The 23303-nt window shown below is 34.0% G+C and overlaps 1 protein-coding gene across 2 annotated transcripts; it reads left to right on the top strand.

The window, feature by feature from the left end:
- Positions 1–1903: 1903 nt before the first annotated feature.
- Positions 1904–22944, top strand: LOC121979262 (transcriptional corepressor LEUNIG_HOMOLOG-like). 2 transcript variants are annotated; one of them, XM_042531221.1, is made up of 18 exons: positions 1904–2209; positions 2290–2480; positions 2614–2711; positions 3849–3958; positions 4092–4399; positions 4508–4583; positions 4674–4776; positions 9410–9459; positions 9538–9828; positions 14709–14777; positions 14945–15166; positions 15265–15403; positions 15481–15590; positions 18237–18386; positions 20943–21098; positions 21174–21290; positions 21371–21568; positions 22483–22944. In XM_042531221.1, the coding sequence occupies exons 2-18, from the start codon at positions 2368–2370 to the stop codon at positions 22624–22626; spliced, it is 2454 nt and encodes an 817-aa protein (XP_042387155.1). In that variant the 5' UTR covers positions 1904–2209; positions 2290–2367; the 3' UTR covers positions 22627–22944. The 2 variants fall into 2 exon arrangements, with proteins under 2 accessions (XP_042387155.1, XP_042387156.1); XM_042531222.1 differs by having other exon boundaries at positions 1904–2218.
- The last annotated feature ends 359 nt before the right edge of the window (positions 22945–23303 follow it).

The following is a 23303-nucleotide window of genomic DNA, read 5'->3' as shown; positions in this document are numbered from 1 at the left end:
GATCGTCCGATAAAAATTTTCTATTAACCATTAAATAAATTAAAATGTACTTATAATGGATGATGTATCAGTCCAATATGCTTAGACCGCTTGTTAAAAGAAACATATTTGTTAATTTACTGAATCTAAAATTAAATTCTTAAATTGAAAAGTCATACGCCACTGCACTATTACCTTGTGGGGTTGTTTGCTTATATTTATGGAAACTAGTCGAGTGACCAATTTGGCATATTTTTGATGGGGTTACAGTAGAACGACATTAATGAGTAAACGATTGCATGATTACCTCGTGCGGTGTTGATGTGTTGGGCTTGACAGACTTGGTCAAGCTATTTAGAATATACAATTTTTAAGACACACTTAAACACCATGGTTTAAAATCTCAATTCGAGCCTCCCGATATAGCATAGATGATGAGCACATAGTATCTCTGACGTAATGATCAGGGGTTGATTTTCAGGAACTGACGATCTGAGGTTTACCCTGTCATGCGCCTATGACCTGTGTACCTGCATGAACCTCCTTCCATATCCGTGGGGCCGGCACTAGAGGGCCGCTAAGGTAGCGGATCTATTTTTTTTTTTAAATCTCAATTCGGATGGAGATTTTGATCCTGAACTAAAAGAATATAATTTTAGTATAATATTATTTTGTACCGATATAATTTCAATATTTTTTTAAATATATAATATATTAATAAAAAATAAAATGTAAAAATAATTTGAAAATAAATATAAAAATAGATAAATAAATGAATGAAAAATTTATTATATTTTTTAGAATTAAAATAAATTAATTAGATAATTTTATTAAAATTTAATAAAATCTCTTTATATTATCCCAATCATATATAGGAGTTGATTAAAGTAATTTACCTAAGTTTTAATTTAAAAAACACCCTGCCACTCCCCTACGGGCTACGCGAGACGAGAAAATTGCGCAACTACGTCGCACTACTCCGGCACAGTCGCGGCAGTCTCGTGACTCCTCTGCCGTGGATGCGATGGTCGCGGGACCCATCCGCCACGTCCGCGGGGTCTCGCGACCCCTCCGCCGCGGACGCGGAATCGCGTGACCCCTCCACCACGGACGCGGGGATAGCGAGACTTGTTCGCGGCGGACGCGAGGGTCACACCATTCCTTCACGGTGGGTGCGGGGGTCGCGCAACCCCTTTGCGGTGGACGTGGAGTTGCGCAACACTTCTGCTGTTAATGTCGGGTTGCGTGACCCTTCCGCGACGGTCATGAGGTTGCACGACCCTTCATGACGCCTGCTGTGTCACGTGACACCTATTTGCTACAACGAGGCTTGGTATCGGAGTCGTATTGATATCGATCGACGGACAGAATGAGATATTTCGTAAGTTTCGATCGGTACAATACAGTATCTTAATCCCTGTTTAACATGAGTAAATAAAAAGTTAAATTAAAGGTTATCTGTTGGGTTATCATTTTACATTTTTACTTGAAATATAAATTAGAGAAATAATTTATTCAATTTGTTAATACAATATCCAAAAAACTGATTAGAACAAATCCTTTGATTTGTTTGAGGATAAGACACGTAATTTAGCTAAAATTTTAAATACAATTTAGGTGGTACAGACACGTAACCGCGGAGCGCACAGTCTCCATCTGCGGTCGGTACTGCTTCGCTGTTTGACCCAACGGCTAAGATGTGCTCCATGTGACAAACCACTGCTTTGGATTCGATGTCGGTCCATCGCCCCGTGCCTCGGACGAAATGTCCAATTTGAATATCCGCATAAAGGCCATATGCGAACCTTGTTTTCTTACTCACTGGTTTCCGTTTACTGGTCTCGATCTGGTAAGTCCAGTCCCCGCATATAACGTAATATGAGGATTCCGCCCCCAAATTGCATCCTTGATTTGATTCGGACGCTATCGCTCATGCTTATACTCATGGCCCGGATCCGAGCCGGAAAAGCTCGAAAAACAGCAGCGGTTTTTGATCTCCTTCTCCACCCTCCAAAGTTCAGACCCTTGGCGATTTCGGTCCCTCCCCCGATTGGGCAACCTAATCGTCCCATTTGACGCATCGATCTCTTCCTCCTCCCCACATCGTTTACCGATCTTAATTCCCTCGTATTCCTTTCCATAGAGGTTCAGAATCGATCATGATGACTGTTCTGATGCCGCTCCGGTGGTTGGATTCCTCGCAATTGGCATAGTTTCTCAAAGTGAAATTGTGAGATTTGTATGCGGAAGTAGTCAACTCGAGTTCGTTTCTTTTGTCAAACTGGAATATTTCATTTTCTTATAATGCAGGACGTGATCTCGATCTAAATGTTGAATCCATGGTTCCCTTTCTGCTTTTTCCGGATCATTGGCTGGATAAACTAATGTATGTTTGACGATTTGGTGGTGAAGCTTGAAGGAAACAGGAAGTCGATATTTATCCTCATATCGTGTCCCGGAGGGGAAGGTATGGCTCAGAGTAATTGGGAGGCTGATAAGATGTGAGTTTTGTTTTTGTTTTTTTCCAGTTCTTTTTCTTCTTATTATTATATCCTCGCTTTGGTCTTCTCATTTCGGTGATTATTTGATTGTAGCTCTTTTCCCCTAATTTTGCCCCATTTGATGTTCTGTTAGGCTTGATGTTTATATACATGATTATCTATTGAAAAGAAATTTGCAAGCTACTGCAAAAGCTTTCAAGGAAGAAGGGAAAGTCGCGACTGATCCCGTGGGTTAGTATTTTTCTCTTCTTCACCTGTTATTTATATGTATATGAATTAGGTTTTTGTTTACTATCTTATGAAAACCAAACAAGAGATGTTATTTGTTTGTGATGCCACTTCCCTGCAATAGTTTTTCTGATGTGCTACTACTTATTTACTGAATCTTGTTGTATATGCCCACCCTTGGTTCTTGCGGGTTGGCTATCTATCTAACTTGTAATTTTGAACATTTTTGTATGACATTTTGACATCATATTGCTAGGATAATAACAGTTTTATCCAACATTGTAGCTGGGATAAAATGCTCATGTTAATACACAATATACGGTAAGAATTGGACAATATTTTGTTATCGTATATGATAGATCATTATGTTGATTGATTTAAGTATCCACCATTATCCGCCACCTCGATTACTAGTTACTGCACAGAATAGGAATGCGATACTTTTGGGAAGATTTATAAATTCAACAAATGTTAAAAATGATTTAAATAATCTTTTCATCAATTTGTTTTTTTTTTAATAAAGTATGATTTCATGTTTCTAATAGCAAGGAGGTTTCTTCTATGAGCACCTTGAAAAGTTCAGCAACCCATCATGCAATTTTGGGCTGTTTGATTATTTCTGAATAGAAAGCTACAAATAGCACTTGAATGAATTTGCAAGATTTCTCTTGCAAATAACATATGATTACTAGTTCATTTGCAATGGGCCTTAATTCTACAAGTGTTGGTACAATTTCAAATGACCATTAATCATTTCTTCATCCTACTTGTTAATGCCGTTGTTGAGGTTGCCCAAATCTAATGTTGATTTGTAATCTTGACCTTGGATAGTTGGAAGCAATTACCTTACAGGGCATACAGATGATACAATAACATATATATAGGCCATATGCAAATATCAAATCTTAAAATTTGAAAATTATTATAAAAAAGGTTATTAATATTTTTTCTCTGTAATTTAAGATAATACAAAAATATAAAGTACCTTATGTTAAAATATTTTTTTATGTAAATGATATCTGCATGATGTCAGAATTCTTATAAATAGATTCTTAAGTTGTACTTCTCCAATCATATCTGAATTGCTTGGAGGATTCATTCTTCTTCCTGGGCATTCATGAACCTGTGCTTTACTTGCAGCAATTGATGCTCCTGGTGGTTTTTTGTTTGAGTGGTGGTCTGTGTTTTGGGATATCTTCATAGCAAGAACAAATGAAAAACATTCTCAAGTTGCCGCGGCATACATAGAGGTAATTATTTTGGTGGAAATTGTACGCCTCAATTTTTAGGTTTCAACATAAGTCTTGGATAAAAATCGATAATTAGACCATATCCTTGTCCAAGATAATTAAACTCTTTAATAAAGCTTGTTTCTTCTTGCAGACACAACGGGCAAAAGCAAAGGAAGAACATCAAAGGCAATTACAGATGCAGCAGTTGCAACTCATACAGCAACAGGCTCAACTGCAACAAAGAGGTGTTAACCATCTGGCTCTCAATGGGACTCTCAATGGGACAATAAGCTCTACAAACACAAATGGTATTTCAGGGCCACCAACTGCTAGTTTATTGGCTGCTAAACTGTATGAAGAGCGAATGAAGCAGCCACAAACCATGGATGGTGAAATATCCCCACAACTTCTTGATGCTAATCGAGTTGTACTTCTCAAGTCTGCAACCAATCATCCTGGGTATTTATTTATTATTTAGTTTTTTAATTAAATAAAAAAAATTAGAACCAACCTTCAGTTAGGATTTTTTTTCGTAACCTAATTGTTCTTTCTAATATGTGGGTGTAGACAATTTATCCAAAGTAACCCTGTCACTGGATCTCCAGCAACACAGCATGTTCAAGGACAAAATCAACAGACATCTGTAAAATTTTGCACCATGTGTCCCTTGCATAATTTAATCTGTGATATTTTATTCTCTTGGGTCTTCTAGTGCTTTGTTTAATTACTGCAGGACATTAAAGGTATCATGGGTGCAGCCCAACGATCTTTGAATATGGATCCCTCGTTGTATGGCCATGGTATAATGCAAGCAAAATCTGGACTATGTGGCTCTGGTTAGTGACTTCTCTGCAATTTAATGAAAAAATATTTTTAATCGTTGCCTTTGATGAATAGAAAAATTGTATATGGATAAATGTGCAAAAACTTGACAAATTTTTAATGACTAGCACCAACGTTTCCCTAAGGGGGTGTTCCCTGTCACAAATTTTGATTTGAGAAGAGTCCTTGGAATTATTACATTATAATTTATTCAACCCAACCATGATCTCAGGTCCTCATTGATCTATAGGGACTTGCCTTTGTTCTCTTCTTTTAATGCCTTGTATAGGCTTGGAAGTCATACCGATTTCCATTGTACTCCATATAAATGGGTGTGTGTGTATTGTACTACCTTGGTAAATTGTCGAAATTAGTCCTTGACTGACTGTGATCTTGGTGCTATTTTATTTTGATAGCTAAAATTATAATACTGTTGTTATTAAACATTCACTTACATTACAATAGTCGAAGCTTGTCATTGGAAAATATATTCCTCTATGAAATGGTTACAATTTAAGATTTATTGAATGTTAGTTAATTTTAAGCCCTATCATGAGTAGAAACAAGAAACCTGTAAAAATAAAAAAGATTAGGATTGAGTTTCTATGATGTGGTAAATTACCAAGCAACTTTTGAAGCAATTAACGCTCCAATTGCCACTGGAAAAGAAAAATACAAAAATAAATGGGAAATTAGCTATCTGATGCAGATTTGATGAGTATCATGAGTTGTTTATTCCTTGAGAATATGATCTTATGAGGTATTGCCTCTGGGTTCTTTTATTTATATTACAACAATAACAACCATGCCTTATCCTACTAGGTGGGGTCAATTATATGGATTCTTCTACATCATTGGACTCTATCCCCTAGTATATCATTATCTATATTTAAATAAATTTTATTTTATTTTATCATTGTTAATCAAGTCTTCTTTGGTATTTTTCTTTCTAGTGGAGTCAACTATATAGATTCTTCTACACCATTGGGCTCTATCCCCTTTATATCATTATCTATATTTGAATAAATTTTATTTTATTTTATCATTGCTAATCAAGTCTTCTTTGATATTTTTCTTTCTCGTTTAATGTGTATATTTGTCATACTTTTACATTGCCTAATTGTCTCCCGGAGTCTTCCCTCATTTATATATAATATATAAAACAAAGCTGCTAGCTAGCTTAGTTGGTAAGGTTCATACTGTTGCATCTGATTTATTGGACTTTACCCCTTCCATTTTCCTTAAAAGGAAATAATTAGAGAATGGTATGTCCATTGTATGATTGAATGTGTGATAATACCATTTTCCGTGTAATATAATTTTGGAACCCAACTTTTTTCAATTTAGATATATCTACTTTTACAATTTTTCTACTTCAAATTAGAGAACATGATTTGCTTAGACACACGTAGGTGAATTTTCAATTATTAATAATTACACTTATAAAGTTGGACCTAATTTGTAGATTTTATGGAAATTCTATGCTTACATTACAAAAAATGCAAAATACATGCATTGACTTAGTTTGAAGCTTATAAGCATATAAGGTTGACTCTGTTCACCCTTTTTGATCTTTTGTTCTTTTACTGATTTTAGTATTTAAAGTATACATTTACATTTCTTGTATGGTTTGACTAGTTGATCCATCTCTACAACTAGTAACCCATTGACCTAGTGCTTGGATGAGTCATTGACTTATTCATGTATGATGCTGTGGTTGCAACTTGGCTAAAGATAACCGGGCTGCCCTTTTTTTTTTTGGTAGGATGTCCCATTTCATAGGCTAGCCAAGTAGTTGCCATGTACTTTAAAAGCTATATTCACTATAACATTTCCAACTAGTCAACATCAATTTAGGACACTAATGTTTGTATAATGCTGCACTAGTGGTCAGGTTTGACTTTAGGTTTTGATGTTTGGGCAAAGAATTTAAGTTAGGATTTGTGGTTTTGTTTGATATGTGTTTTGAGTTCGGTAGGACTTAGTGGACACACATATGAAAACGATTTGGTGTGACCAAGGTCTTGGTTGCTTGATGACTAGAGGTCCATGGAGATCGAAAAAGAATGGTATGAGAGTTCTGAGGGACTCAAGGACTAGAAATATCGGAATGCAGCTATGCCATGGAAGGAGACTATGTAAGCGGAGTGTGAAGGATGATGAGGAGTGAACCAAGGGCTCAGGTGCATTGGAGGGACGAGAAACTTAACAGGAGAGGGCCATGTGACAAAGATGTATGGCAAGCTGAGAGTTGATAGCACATGTACATAGAAGAGGGTAATTTTCAACTTAACCGAGGCTTGTTCATTATGATATTGTAGTCGAGAATCCTTGGATCCAATTCCAATCTGGTGATGGAGTCAACTTACGAAAATAGTTAGAAATCCAATACCATAAAGTGTGTTTGGAGTTTGTGGCTTGATCAATTGATTGATGTGGAAACCAGGTGATTGATGGTTGAATCTACTAGGTAGTCAACTCAAATTAAGGAGAAAAAACAAAATGTTTATATTTGGGAGCCAGCCAATTGAGCAGTTGACTAACATGGAATAGTCGATTGATGCCCATGACTAGTCGACTGACACTACAGTAGACAGATTCAAAGAAGCCATTAATGGAAGACGCAATGCCAGGATTAGATGATGACTATAGTGAAGCAGTCAATTGATCGATGCTAGCACAACATAACAACTTCTACATTTGAATTCAAGGAAAATGCTATAAAAAAATTTAAAGGGCTGCTAATCAGACCTATGATTAATAAGTCACATCTATTGAATCCTTTATTGTAATGATCTTATTTTCCTTGCTCTAAAAACCTCTTTTATATGTTTTGAGAGGAGATTTCTCAACTCTGGTGCTGCCAAGGAGAAAACATAGAGGGGATTCAAGAGTGATCTGCCGAAGGATGATGTGTCCTGGAAAAGAAGCCTTGAGGGCTGCTGAATACATAAACTTGTTGTGTTAGTGTGTGGTATATGCTTTGTTTGTGTTAATGTTTATTTCCACTGCCAATTGTATATGACCTTGCTAAGAATTAGTAAGAGGAAATCAGAGATTGTATTTGTAGGCATAGACTGTATTCCCCCACTACTGATCATCCTCATCTCATGATTCCAACAAGTTCTGAGATTACCAAAATTATCGAATCATAATTTAGATACTGTCTGTAAACAATAACATTAATACACTAAAGGTTGGACTGGTTAAGCATTGAGAAATTTGAGATATCAACTGCTCCACAAGAGTGGAATTGAATTGAGGGTGTGTTTGGTTCAAGTCATCATGTATAACCTTGGTTATGTGATTACCTGGTAATCACATAACCAAGGTTATAGGGAATAAAACATAACCAAATGTTGTTTGGTTCAACTTAGGTAATGCAACAAAAACTTGTTTGTTTGAAGGTTTTAATGAATACCCTAGTTTAATATTTTACCGTATTACCCTCAGTTACAAAACCAACTATACATAATATTATTATTATTATTTATTTATTTATTTTTTAATGTTTTTTTACTTTTCTTTTTCCTGTATATTTTTTTATTTTTTTATGTGTTTTTTTATTTTTTTATTTTTTATATTTTTATATTATTTATATTTATATTTTTTATTTTTTTACATTTTTTAAATTTTAATTTTAATTTATTTATTTTATTTTAAATTTTTTTTTTTAATTTTTTAAATTTTAAATTTTTTTTTTTAAATTTTTAATTTTTTTTTAAAATTTTTAACATTTTTAAAATTTTTATTTTTTATTTTTAAATTTTTTTTTTAAAATTATTTATTTTTTTTAAAAAATAAATTTTTAAATTTTTTAAAACATTTTTTTATTTTTTTACATTTTTTAATATTTTTTTACATTTTTTTCCTTTTTTTCATGTTTTTTTTTATCGGAGGGTATTTTTGGTAAAAAAAAATCGTTAACCCCGGAATCAACAAAAACCTTAATTTTGATTCGTTACCCTTTTGCTGACGTGTCGGGCATGGAACATTACTTGGGAATCATCGAATACCTAAACCAAACAAGGTTTTTGTTGATAACCTTGGATGGATAACCAAGGTTATCAAGAATAACCCCGAACCAAACGCACCCTGAATGTTTCGGGGATGACGCCTCACTCTTTTGTCCAATAAATACTGCTTGAACAGTGAATATATTTTTGTTCCAACTGTAATTTATGCAATGTACATTTGCTCTTGATTTTTTTGGGGATTGTGTCATATTCATCAAAATACAGGCTAATGTTCTCACTCCATTCTTAGCCAAGAGTTGGTATTAAAATCAATGCAAGATTGAAAGTTATGTCCAGCAGAATTGTCCAGGTGTTGGATTTTGGAAAGGACGGTATCCTATTCTTTCATCAATTGACTAAACTATCAACTACTTGCAGAGAGGTTCTGATCTAGTTGCTAATATCAATCTGTTTTGCACTTCTTTATTTAGTTTTGTATATTAGGGGTTGGTTAAATAATTTATCTGTAATTCTGTCTGTTACTCCAATAGTAAAAAAGTGCTAGATTAATAAGGAGTTCATTGAAAAGAAGTTACTTGCAAGTAGAGGTCTTTTCTGGTTTTGAAATAAATTTCAGTTATGAACGTCTAGTGTACATCTTGTCCTACTTTCACTCTGTCCCTTTTTGCAGGAATGACTCAAGGTGTTAGTGGTCTTCCCCTGAAAGGCTGGCCTTTGACAGTATGACTATTCTTCTTCTTCTTCTCTAGGGAATGATCTTTGTTTGTTTGTTTTCTTATACTGTATGCTAATTAACAGGGAATTGATCAATTACGTCAAAATTTTGGTCCTCAAGTAAACAAGCCCTTTCTGCCAAATCAAAGCCAATTTCAGCTTCTATCCCCCAACCAACAGCAGATTTTGGCACAGGCTCAACCACAAAGCAATATTGACTCATCTAACTGTGGCATGGATCCGCGCAGGCTTCGAGCATTGCCAAGGAGTGTACTCAGTGGAAAAGATGGTCAAATGAATGGCAATGATGCGTCAATAGGTTCTCCTAGTCAGTCAAGTTCGCCAAAGGTCACACAAGATCAAGCTTTCTTGAAGGTCATCTCTCTAGTAACAATTTACTTTACTGAGTAATTCTGGAAAAGTTAACATATGAGGTTTATCAACCACAATTTAGATTCGTACCTGGCACATTTCTTTATGCATTTCTTCATTCATACTAAATATGCATCATTTTCATTCTCATATTGTTTCATGGAGGGAGCGAATCACTTACATCCCCCTCCCCTAAAGATGTTTCTTCGCAGGAAATAGTTGAACATGAATTATCTTGAAATAATTACTAAATCATATATAATAGGAATTGCATATTTTCCTGCATATCTTTGAAATTTCTAGTTTTTTCATCAGACCATACCAGTAATTGTTCTTTGCTTCTCACCATGCATAAGAAGCTACACTGACTGCAGAAATAGAAGCATGGCATTGGTCTGTCTTGATGAGGAAGACAGTTATTTCTCTCATTCTAGCTCACAAATTTGATGATTTATTCTGAAGTTTTGAAGCCTTTATGATGTGAATTAATGAGGTGATTTTTAATTAGGAAGTTTTGAATATTATATACACATTTTATTTTGAGTTACTCAAGAGAAAGTAGGTAAATTTGTATTAGTAATTTAGGGAATAATTTATGTAGAAGATAGAATATTTATCTCCAAGTTCAATTAAGTTCTTTTGGTAATAAATTACTTTTTTCCTAGTTCGTGGTGTATTTCCAAGATCAATTTGGTTTTGGGGCCTTTAGAAGATATTCCGATCCCCAATATTAGCATCTTTGAAAATAAAACTTTGGTTTTCAAATCATTTCCCCTTGCTAGACACCAACTGAGGCACACAACTCCATTAGATTCGTTGGTCGAGGGACACAAAATTTATCAATTTCTCACTTGCACTCAGTTGTGATTAGATCTAGGTTCCTAATGCATTATTCAGTATTACTTCACAAGTTTCATTGCTTTCATTACAATCTTCTCTTGTGATCTGCTGTGTATTTTCCTCATCTTTCTATAACCACAACAAGTTTTAATCCTTCATCCTATCTTCTAATATTCCTGGTAGACCCCAACACCAACCCTGTGGAGCCTCTTGCAATCCATTTATGACATCGTTATTGCCCAGCATGACTTCACTAATAACCCTATGACCGTACATTGACTTCCTCAATTAGTATAGATCTTGTGGGTGGTTCTCATTGTTATTGCAGAACCCAACACCTAGAGGATTCCCTATGTGGATCTGCATTTGACCTGAGGCCATCATTTGGTGATTCCTTCTCTTTGAACAATGCCACTTGGTCTCTCCTCTCAGGTTGCTCCAGAGCTTGAGCTTGCAACTTGCTTCTTTGTGCGATCTTGGAGGCATATTATAGCGATGCATATTGATGGAGAAAGAGATCTCATGAATAAATTCTTCCCAATGTGGCACATATTGCAACACACAAGATATGGAAAAGGAAAACAATTGAAAGTCCTGGAGGAAAGATAGTAACATGATTAATAACTCAACCCAACAAATTGAGAACATCTTCTTGGTTCATCACTAGAGATGCGTAGCATAGTAGGGTCCTTTGCTTGAAGTAACAACATGAGAATACCATATTTATTGTTCAGGTTGTCACTACAAATAGACTCCCATTTCGCAATGTGACCTTGAAAAGACGAGTGAGAGCAAGCTACACTCTTCTCACGTTGAAGAGGAAGAGTTTACTCCGGATTTGGCAGGATGTGTTATTGGATCTTGCCCAGCTAAGATGTGAACGGATGTAAGCCTAGATCTAAAAGTTAGAGAAGGTGACTAGGTTGATATTGTAGTAATAAAAGGTGGATTCGGAGATCTCTGGGTTTCTTAAAATTAATGACCACCTTTTAAGAGTTTGTTGTAGGTTTCCCATGGTTGCTCTATTGGAACTTTGGTGATCCCAGATGAGAAGGACTATGAGCAGGCAAATGTGGTGGCCTCTTTACTGAGGATGCATTGGTCACTGTGATGAAGAAGAGGAAGATGATGCTAGGTTTTAAATTTGGCTAGGGCAATGCCAATGTGCATGGCAACAAGGAAGTCATACTGGATTTTTGAACATAATGAAGAATTGCTACAATAGCAAGTTGGGTACTAATGGCTGAAGCGAACAACCATGTGCATATAGATCTCACAATGCTGGATAGGATTGTGGTGATATCTAGCTGTGTGAGCTAGTGGTCATTACTGTCACTTTTAGAGTTGCAGCTTGTAGGATGCACTAAAGATGAGGATGGGCAACTTCCCTTGTGGACTCTAGTGCTCAAGCTAGTGCTGGCTGCTAGTGTGGATGCAAAGTGACTGAGCATGGGAGGTGTGAAGATATCTGCATGGAAAAGGGTTATGATGTCATGTCGGTGGCTTGTGGAGAGATGGTGGTTCACATGGTAGGTGGTGCTTCATGAAGTTAGGCTTGCTTATGTAACTAGGTGATGAATCTAAAAGGGTCAGGGCTTGAGGCACTTTATTAAAACTGTGGAACAGGGATAAATGTGACCAAATATATTTTGAGGTAATCCGCTTAGAGAAATCTTCCAATAAAAATTTGCATGATTTGCTAGAGGAGCCTGCTATCTTGGGTGCTAAGCACTCAATAGTTGATACCCTCATAGATTTTAACTCTAAACTAATGTAAACAGGACGTTGTGGTGGGAGTTCTACTAACTAATTCAAGAAAGTAAAAAAATACTAGTTGCAAAACTGAATTACCATATATTTACAACACCAAGCATATGATTTTCAGTTAGCAGAATGAGTCAGTATTGTGACTTCATGTTATGCTCATTTGCTATTCTTGAAAAAAATTACTTGAAGGAAAGGCCCTCATCTGGCTTGAGTTCACTTTCAAATTATATGGACATTGATGCTAATTTAATAAGTTATTCCATAAACATAAGTTCTACATCGGGTTTCTATGTCCTTCTGGGAGGTAATCTGTGTTTTTAGAGTAAAAAACAGATGATGCACTGATCAAGTACAGAGCAGTACAATGATATTTCCCTAGTTGCATGAGTTTATTTGTGTTGAACAATTGATGACCAAGGCAAGACATGCTTTTAAAGAGGTCATGAAGCTGGAACCGTCAATATGCCATGCACATAATATCTATTCTAGTGTTGGACCAGAGGATAAAACACAATGATTGGCCGCTACTTAATAAGGTACAACCCAATGAAGTTAGAGGCAGTTTGTAGCTCTAAAGATCAATTAGGGGATTCGGTAACCAAGTCCTTAAGAGATCATAGGATTAAGTATATGGGTGACTAAATTTCTACATATGTTTGATTCAAATTAAGGAGAAATGTTAAGGAACTATATTGTAATTTAATTCCAATTAAGGAGAAATGTTAAGGAACTATATTGTAATTTAATTCCAACCAGTGCAAAGTGTGAGTTTATTAGTGAATTATATTCGTTGCAAAAAAAAAGTAAATACTTTTATTTTATTTTAAATGTAATTTACTAATAATTAATAACAATTATTTAATTAATCTTGAGATATTATACTGTCAAATTAGTTAAATTTGCGACTACTAAAAAAGTACTCACAATTAACTGCCTGTATTGCTATAAAGTAATTTAATAGTAAATACTAGTAAGAAAAATTATATCTTCTTATATTCTTATTAATTCCAACTCCAAACAAAAAAAATTTAAATAACCAATATTCATTAATCTATAGCATATACATGTATAATATAATCTGTGTACTATTAGTCAGATTTATATGCATAACAAGTAACCAGTGATTTTTTTACAAATCCAATTACAATCTACATATATAATATGATAATAAAATAATAAATAGCATATGAATAAATTTATATATAAAATACCATTATATTATAATATAATAATAAGTGCTTTAGCACCACTTATATATATGTAAAAATAAGATGGATAAAAAATGTCAAATAGAGACTAAAAACAATAACGTTAGTAGGATTATAATTTGTTACCTTTTTGTGGATTACCTAAATTTCTCGGACAAACTTTGCCCTACTTAAATGTTATTTTCCCTAGTTTAGTCTTCTGAAGTTTTCAATCTCAAGTACAATCTTCAGCTTTTCTAAGCATGTTAGATTATGTAAAAACCTCAAGACTTAAAGAAAAGTAAGGGATGAATATATGTACATATCCATGTTTGGAGAAAACAATCTTGTACTGCCTATATCACGAAGCCAAATCTTTTCCAACAGTTGCATTGCTTTCTCCAAGCAAAGCTAATATGGAAAAGTTTTTAAAAGAAAATAATAAAAGCAGTGGTTCAAAACATGCAGTAAATGATTATAGAGTGCGGTTTTGGTAATGATGAATGCAATGCATAATTATTAAGTTTACTAATCAATTATATTAATTAAGATGATGTGGAATTATATGGAAAAAGAATTGTTCTGCTGCTATTGAGGGTCTGATTTTATAACATGTATAGCTATTAGGGTCTACTTGTAATTTTATGTCAACAAATAATTAAAATAGGTAGTGATTTTTTCATTTAGTTTACTATGTTCAGAAAATGAAATAATCGAAATTTGAAAAAAATATATTTATAACATCTTTCACCTCTAATAAATTAAAATATGTCAAAAAAGTCGGTTTTAAATATTTATCTCGTTTGTTTTTCAAATTTAGAAAAGTTTTCTGAAAATTTTTGTAACCAAAGAAGGCCAAGTTTTTCCCTATCAATTTAACACAGTTAAAAATTTAAATCCATTAACCACCCTATAAAGCTCTTATACTCTTAACTTGTTTTTTGTTTTCTTGTATATCAATATCCAATTCTTCTTCATCTGAGAGTTTTTTGTTTGTATTGATCAATTTTTTTACTCTATGTTCTTAGTGTTGGCTATCATATGAATACTAAAGTAGCATTTTCTGTTATGATTGTGTATGTATTGAAGGCAACTCAGATGCAGCAGTCATCTAATCAACAAACTCAGGAACTTGTGCAGCAACAACAGATACAGCAGGTACCAGACATTATTCATTTCTTCCTTTATTTACATTTTTCTATTGCAATGTTAACTGATGAAGTTTCTGATCCCCGCTCCATATCTGCATTTATTATCTCTCACTGAGCATTTGCACTTTTTGTAAAATAAAATTAAACTGGTTGATTTGATCAATTAACTCCAAGAATGCACGGAAGCGGAAAACTTCTTCTGGACCAGCAAACAGCTCTGGCACAGGAAACACTGCTGCACCTTCTGTTAACTCACCTCCCTCAACTCCATCCATCCATACACCTGGTGATGGTGTTTCAATGTCTGGCAACCTCCAAAATGCAAGTACTATGTCAAAAAGTTTGATGATGTATGGAACAGATAAATCAGGGAGGCTTGCTTCTTCAAGTCATCTGGTATATTCATATAAACACATTTTCCAGTGTTATTGTCAGTGACAATGGAAGATGCAATTTGGTAAGTTTGTAAAATCATGTGATTTCATGGCCCGTAGGATGACCTAGAGCACTTCGGCGATGTTGGTTCACTGGATGATAATGTTGAATCTTTTCTGTCAAATGATGATGGAGATGGACAGGACATTTTTGCTGCATTGAAAAGTACTGCTGAGAACAATGTGGAATCGTTAAATGGTACTGGTTTCAATGTTTCATTCATCTGGTCCAGATATCCAGTACATAAACCGTTTACATTTCTCTATCTGTTTTAGGTTTTAGTTTTAATGACGTTAGTTCTATTCAAGCCGGGAACAACAAAGTAGTTTGTTGCAACTTTTCTTCTGATGGGAAATTGCTTGCTAGTGCTGGACATGATAAAAAGGTAAAATATTACACATATCTGCATATATTTTTTCATTTGTATAACAGAAATGCTCAATATGATGTTTATCCACTAGTATCAGATTAGTTTCTGGCCTTACATGAATTTCATGTGCTTGCCATGTTACAGTTATTTGATTTTTCTAAGTGAGAAAGAAATTTATTCACAGATCATTCAACTACTGATGCAAATATCAGTTTCTTCCCTTGTCTTTTCTGGTTAAATGAGACTTACTCTAGCTGTTAAGCATCATATTTTGGAATTATGTCTCAAAAAATATTTATTAGATAGAGGAAATGATTTATACTTACTATCACCTGTATCTGGGAAGTTTCCAGAAGGCTCCTTAACTGTGTCTGTGTTCTACTTGTGACTGATCTTTTATGCACGCCTCCACACCCTCTTTAGGCTTCTCAAGAAAATTACATATTGAGTTGCACTTATTATGTTTGCATACTTAGTTCTGTAACCATGGTTAAAAAAGGGGGTGATGTTTGATGCTTGAATTTTACTTTTCTTGTCTAGTTCAAAATTGTTCTCTAGTTCAAAATTGTTTTCTTCCCTTGTCTTTTCTGGTTAAACTAGACTTACTCTAGCTGTTAAGCATCATATTTTGGAATTATATGTCTCAAAAAATATTTATTAGATACAGGAAATGATTTATACTTACTAATCACTATCACCTGTATTTGGGAAATTTCCAGAAGGCTACTTAACTGTGTCTCTGTTCTACTTGTGATTGATCTTTTATGCACGCCTCTGCACCCTCTTCAGGTTTCTTAAGAAAATTACATATTGAGTTGCACTTATTATGCTTGCATACTTGGTTCTGTAACCATGCTTAAAAAAGGGGGTGATGTTTGATGCTTGAATTAGACAAGTAGGAGAGGGACGCGATTCCCCTTTTTTTTTTTAAGTCGGTCGGAAAAGATTAAGTTGCTTTGAAGTGCTCATTGGTGTTAATGTGTCATCACATATTATGTCACGTTTTATAGGTTTGAGTTTCTAAGAGCAATCCTTATTATTAGTTTTCTAGTTCAACTACCTACGTACTGAATGCCCCAAAATTACAATATATCTTGGTTCAAAACAAAATTCATTAGCATATACCTTCACAATCCAAGACAAAATTTATTGCATATATATATATATATATATATTGTATATATTTCGTTTTTATAAATCAAGGAAAAAGCCTGTGGCTTCTTTCTTTGGGCATGCTATGTGTAGTTGTTTAAACTTATATTTTTTATTAAGTTTCATTTCTATTTACACTGACTGTTGTAATTAATTCATTTTGAATAGAAAGTAATAACTACAAACTACACAATCATTTTTATCATTACTAATTTTTTGATTTTTGGACGCCTATAATTTTCCAATTGAATTTCAATGGGCTATGGTTGAGTTGGTATTGAAGTTCTTGTCTGTATTATTCTTCACATTTATACAATGATGAATAGTATGCTGAAAACAATTCTGTATCAAAATTTGCAGTAGTTTAATCTTTCAACATTGTGTTGGGATCATTCAACAGGTTTTGTATCCTTCTCTTTTTTTTTCCTTGATATGCAAAACATGAAATGAAGTCATGAGCCTTGCCTCCAGGTTCACCAATGACATCTCCAGCTCTGTGCATGCCAATCAAGAAATGGTGGGTGCAATGCCTGTAAGCTTCTAAAGAAAATACATGGCCACAACTTGGAGATGGAGAAGAAAGAATGATGCTGTGCAAGGATTTTAATTGCCATGGTCGAAAGAGGAAACCTAGAAAGACATTAAATTTGGAGGATACAATTTTGATAATAAATTAAATAGAAAAAAAGAGGAAATGATGTGGCTACCTGAGGCTAGAAAAATATGCATCTCTCTTCCTTTTCCCATTCTTTGTCAACTCAGTAGGAGTTTGATGCCTGTCCAGCAGGTTAATGGTAATATAGCTAATCAATTTGATTTTTTAAGCGATATCAATTTTGTGCAAGGTGCTTTCACAATTTGGTGAAGAAATCTAATAAATAGGGTGTTATTTGTAATGTGACATTTAGTAAAGTCCAATGGTGGATAAGATCCATATAGCCAGCCCAATAGTTGTTAAATACTACTACTTTTTCTTTGGATGTATTGATAGATATAAGTACGCATCTATAGTTAACTACAATCCTTGTTTTATTTTTTGATGGCAACATCGAATGCTGATGAATCTTTCAGTGCTGTTAGTAGATGCTAGACATTGTACAATGTTCCAGTTTTGAAGATTATGCAAAACATCATGTTCCAATTTGTTTTTAAATTTGCTTTGCTGTGCTAATGAAGCAAAAAATGGGCTCCTAATCATGCCCACTCTGACACTATGGAAGATATTAAATTTGTCATGGTCAAGGTTCTGCCTCAAAGAATCTGCCATTAACACTATGGGAGGAAAATGAACACAAAATGGATGGCTCCGTGTCAAATAACTAGAAAAATATTATTTTGGATTGTTCATGTTCTATTCTAGTTTCTTCCCCGTTGAGGTTTGCAATATTAGTTTCTTTGCTGATTTTCATGTGATGCCCTTGTTGTTTGCACAATTAACAGACTTATTTAGCATCTCATGCAACTTACTTTTTCTACATGGTTTCAGATAATTTTCATCTTATCTTATAGGTTGTCCTCTGGAACATGGAGTCACTGCAAACTGTGAGCAGTGCCCCAGAACATTCTCACTTCATCACAGATATCTGTTTTAGACCAAATTCAACTCAGTTGGCAACTTCTTCTTTTGACAGAACTGTCCGTCTTTGGAGTGCTTCGGATGTATGTCAGTTTTATGTTTGCCGCCTTCTTTTTACTGTGGGTTATTTGCTGCATATAAGAATTATCCTGAAGAAACAGTAGTTTTTCCTTTTCTGTTTGCATCATTTAATTCTTAATAACTGGCCTAAGGCTGTAGACTTAATACTGTGGACTTGGGAAGGTACACATGCCAGAAAATGATAAACTGGTATTAAGTTCTGATTAGCTTGATAATTCCAGTAGTAGCATGCCCCACCAATCCGATATGTTTGCCTACAGGCTTGTGATTTTAGGCTGATTCACAGGGATAAGGCATCAGCCGACCCCACCTAGTGGGAAAAGGCTTGGTTGTTGTTGTTGTTGTTGTTGTACGATTTTCTTGAGCATTTCCATTTTCTCCAAGTCTTTTTCTTCTCATGTTCTGTGTATAACAACTTTCAAAGCTTACCAAATCAGTTCTAAGTAGTGTGATGCCTCATGTTGTCTTTAATTGGGAGGGGAGGAAATATGAGAGAAATGACATAGTTTAAGTGAAAAAAATGAAAGCACATTAGCTTATTTTTTACTATTCTAAATTCTTCTTGTTTGTTAGGGGAAAAATTGGAAGGAAAGAAACAATATACCATAAAGTTCATTTTCTTCATTTCTGCCCAATTTTGGCAAACAATAAATTAGTGGAATTGGATGAAATTAAAGTTCTTTCTCCTTACTATGTCCAAATAAATAAGAAAAATTAATGATTTTATTTCTTTTCCTTTCTTTTACCTCCTACTACTGTCGAAGCAACACGACATTAATTATGAGGTTTGCCTTTTGTAACAGAAAGCAAAAGGTCCAAACTTGAAATAAATTGCACTAAATGTCTATATATCATCTTTTCCCTAATGAAATTCTTCTTTTTAGCAATTAATTAATTGAGTTTTTGTCCTTTTCAATTGGGATCTTTATCTTAAGATTTGTATGATCCTGAAGTTCCTAATAACTGTTCTTTGTAGAGATGTTTTCTTTCTCAATTGTAGACCTTTTGTATGCTACTATCTTAAGTAATAAATGGGAATTAAAATATAATTCAGAACTGGCATGGAGTACTTTGCTATCTTTCCTGACACTTTCGTTGAAACTGACCTGCTCCTTTCTTGTGAATTGTGATAGATCATTTTCTTTTAGGATGTGGTGAAATCACCTGAAATCTAACTAAATTTACTGGATGCGAGCTACCAAAAGCATAACCATATGCAAGTACCACTCATGTCCCTAAACTTCACTATTCCTATTGTTCTACTCTTTTATAGCTAGCCATTTCATTAGGTACTGATAAGCATGTTTCAACCTATAGATGCTGTAGAATTTTAATAATAAGAAGCTTGATACATGGTCATGGAGTTGGCAAAGGACTGATGCAATTTGTTCACAACATGGCCTGCACTTGACCAACAAATTTGTAGGCTTCGGTGTGTTAAACATCTTGTGTCATAAATAGGTCAACTTGTTTATGAGTTGCAAACAAATAGGTTGTTTTGGATTTCATAAGTTGATTCACAACAACACATTTCTAACCTGTAATACATGCAAACTTATCATTATAAATTTATCTAATATAGTAATCTAAATCTATTATATAATTAATAATCTTTTAATTAAATGGGTCTTGTCGGGACAGCCCCTTGATTAGAAAGGTTTGTGTTGGGGTTACAAATTAAACTAAATGGGTCTTGGGACAATGAGACAACTTATTTTTGACCTATTGATCTGAATTGTAATGTGAGAATATTTCCATGAAGAGTTAATTAAAGATTTGATCATTTTTTTACTGGATAGATTTGTGACAAAATTAGAAGTATATGATATATTTGGTAAAAGTGAAATTGCATGGCAGATTTGTTAAAACCTTAATAGTTCCTTATTGATTTAGTAATTAACTCAATTTGTTTTTATAATAAACTCAGGCACACCAACTCTTTGGCAAAGCATCAGTTATATGCATACTATGTCCTTGTCTGATTTTGCTTGCATATAATTAAAATATTGATGTCATGTAAACCGATTGGGCAAACATAAAACTACACTGATTCATCGAGCTCTTTTAACAAAACCATACTGGGTCAATCTCATTTTCTTTGTTAAAACCATGAAATTGAAATATATAGAGTTGATGTCTTTCTTACAATGTTGATGTATCAAGAACATCAGCACAAAACAATAATAATTTTTCTTTATGGCAGACTTTCAAGTCATAAAAGCAATAAATGGCAATTTAACCCCAAAAGAGTGAAAAAATTAAATTATATATTTGTTATCATGAATATTTTAATTAAGTCATAAAAGCAATAAATGGCAATTTAACTCCAACAAAGTGAAAAAAATTAAAGCATATATTTGTTATTTGTTATCATGAATACTTTAAGTTTTTATTGTACTTATTGTTGATATCATAGAATGGTAATCATTTATGATTTTTTCTTCATTTATTGAGAAATACTAATTTGCTTATGTTAGCTAAATGTCTTTGCTTTATGTTAATTATGCTTAAGTTGGTAGTTGGCTTGATGCTGATTTGTTCTCTTTTCCATTTTGTAGTCAATTCATTGTTTACATGTTTTCCCTGGGCACAACTCACAAATAACTTCCCTTGATTTCCATCCAAAAGAGACGGACATATTTTGTTCTTGTGATGACAATGGTGAGATCCGGTACTGGAATGCCAGCCAATATTCTTGCACACATAGTTTTAAGGTTGGTTTCTTCTGTCTTTACATTTTTTAGATTGAGAGTGATCATAAATTTTAACTAACTTTGTTGGTGAGACAGGGTGGTACAATACAAGTGAGATTTCAACCCAGAAGTGGACAATTTCTAGCTGCAGCTTCAGAGAACACAATTTCTATTTTTGACGTTGAGACCCATACAAAGATATCGGCTTTACAGGTTATTTTGTAGATACCACTAATTTCTATTACCCATGTTTAATTTTCTCTCACTGTTTAATTCTCTCTTAATAACTGTAGGGTCATAAGACAGGATTACAATCTATTTGCTGGGATCCAAATGGCAACATGCTTGCATCTGTTAGTCAGGATTTAGTTAAAATTTGGTCGACACGCACATGGGACTGTATCAGTGAGCTAAGCTCCAATGGTAACCAGTTCCATTCGTGCGTCTTCCATCCTAGATACTCACAAATCTTGGTTATTGGAGGCTATCAGGTAATAATTCTGTTTGTTCTACAATGTATTGTCGTTTGATGTATTCTGTGTTGTAGAGAAGTTGCTTGCTCTGTTTTAGTAGTTAGAGTTTCTTCCATTTGTGTCTTGCATTTGTGGTCAGCTGCATGAATTTATCCCTTCATTCAATTTTGTGCAAACTATATCACTCAAATTTCTTCATCTTCCTCTATTCATCACACATTCTACTCTAATTGATTTAATTAACTATATACTATATTTCAAAGATTGTCAGTTCAACCTGCACAACAATCTAAATTTCTATTTTAAATATTTTTTTAGACTAGAAAACTTAAGTTACCTTAATTTTTTCTTTTATACTGGAATTATTTTTGCAATGATTTCATACTAACGCTGTGAAGAATGGACATTTTTACATTTGGATGAAAAAAGTAATCTTATCTTTCACATTAAATACCTATGAACATTATTACAACTCATGCCATTTTTACACACTATCTTCTTGTTGTCTAATTTACTTCTGTCAAATTTTTTATCCTTAAATTTAATGACCCCACTTAAAGTAATGTTCTGGCTGTGTCCCTGGCATATAACCTTGAATTTAAAACTACTGATATGAGACTAAATCCACTAATCCTCTTAATTTATTGCCTATTAGCAACAAAAATACCTAATTACTCTTGGATGGTTTTATTTTCAATTATAATATCTGTAATGGCCAACCCTTTGATATTAAATTTTTTTCATCTTTTATTTAGAGATACTACTATTTTATTTGCTGCAAGTGAATTTTATAAGATTAGAAAAGTGTAGTTCCTTCGCAGTCTCTTCAACTAGTTGTGCTCATGGGGTTCCTATGAGTGCTATTAAAATTAAGAGGGACTTAATTGGATTACATCCATGCAATGCTCATGTATATGTTCCAATTCATGCAGTCATTGGAGCTATGGAATAGGATCGAGAACCAAACCATGACTGTCCAGGCACATGAAGGTGTTATTGCAGCTTTGGCGCAGTCGAGCTTCACTGGGATGATGGCCTCTGCTAGCCACGACAAAACTGTTAAATTATGGAAATAGCCTTGAGGCTTCCATGACATTTTGAAGCTCTGGGGAGGAAGAAGACAGAAGTGACCATGGTTCCAGGCACCTTTTCCGTGATTCTGGGTTTGTGATTTTACAACATTAAAGTGGGAATTCCACCATCCTGTTGGTATTCTCTCGAGTGTTCTACATTAGAGCCTTGTCCTTTACTTCTCATTGGCTTCATACAACAGTTTGATAGATTTATATGAATAGTTTTAAGTTTCGTACTCGGATTCAGACCTCAATTGCTTAAAGAATGGCAAACGATGATTCAGACGAACAACTTGCGTGTGATAAAATTATGTGGATAAAGATGAGCACTCGTTAATAGTTTAATTATGCACTTGGAAATGCTTTCTGCACATCGTATAGGAAAATTATTATTATTATTATTATTATTATTAAAAAAATAAGCGTATTTTAAACAAGTGTATTGTAAAAAAAAAAACAGTATGTTTGGAAGTAAGAAAAGACTTTCAACTGATTTCGGATTCTCATTAATTCTTTCATGGGAACAATTACTCAAAAGGCGTCAGAAATCAATTGTTTATGGCAGCCTTTTGAAGAGCTTTCTTTAATCGAAAACATATTCTATAATTTTCATTATTTTTAGACGCGTTTTTATTTTTTTCCTAAATGTCATCGAGATGTTAATTAATTACATCAAAAGT

Source organism: Zingiber officinale, chromosome 5A (genome assembly GCF_018446385.1).
Source record: "Zingiber officinale cultivar Zhangliang chromosome 5A, Zo_v1.1, whole genome shotgun sequence".
In the NCBI taxonomy this organism is placed as follows: domain Eukaryota; kingdom Viridiplantae; phylum Streptophyta; class Magnoliopsida; order Zingiberales; family Zingiberaceae; genus Zingiber; species Zingiber officinale.
Note: the sequence above shows the minus strand (reverse complement) of the source record. Positions and strands in the feature narration are given on the sequence as shown.

Coding starts and splice junctions, on each gene's coding strand:
- LOC121979262 (XM_042531221.1), top strand. CDS start 2,368: ATGTTTGACGATTTGGTGGTGAAGCTTGAAGGAAACAGGAAGTCGATA. Junction 2,481..2,613: donor AATTGGGAGGCTGATAAGAT/GTGAGTTTTGTT, acceptor ATGTTCTGTTAG/GCTTGATGTTTATATACATG. Junction 15,167..15,264: donor TTGCTTCTTCAAGTCATCTG/GTATATTCATAT, acceptor CATGGCCCGTAG/GATGACCTAGAGCACTTCGG.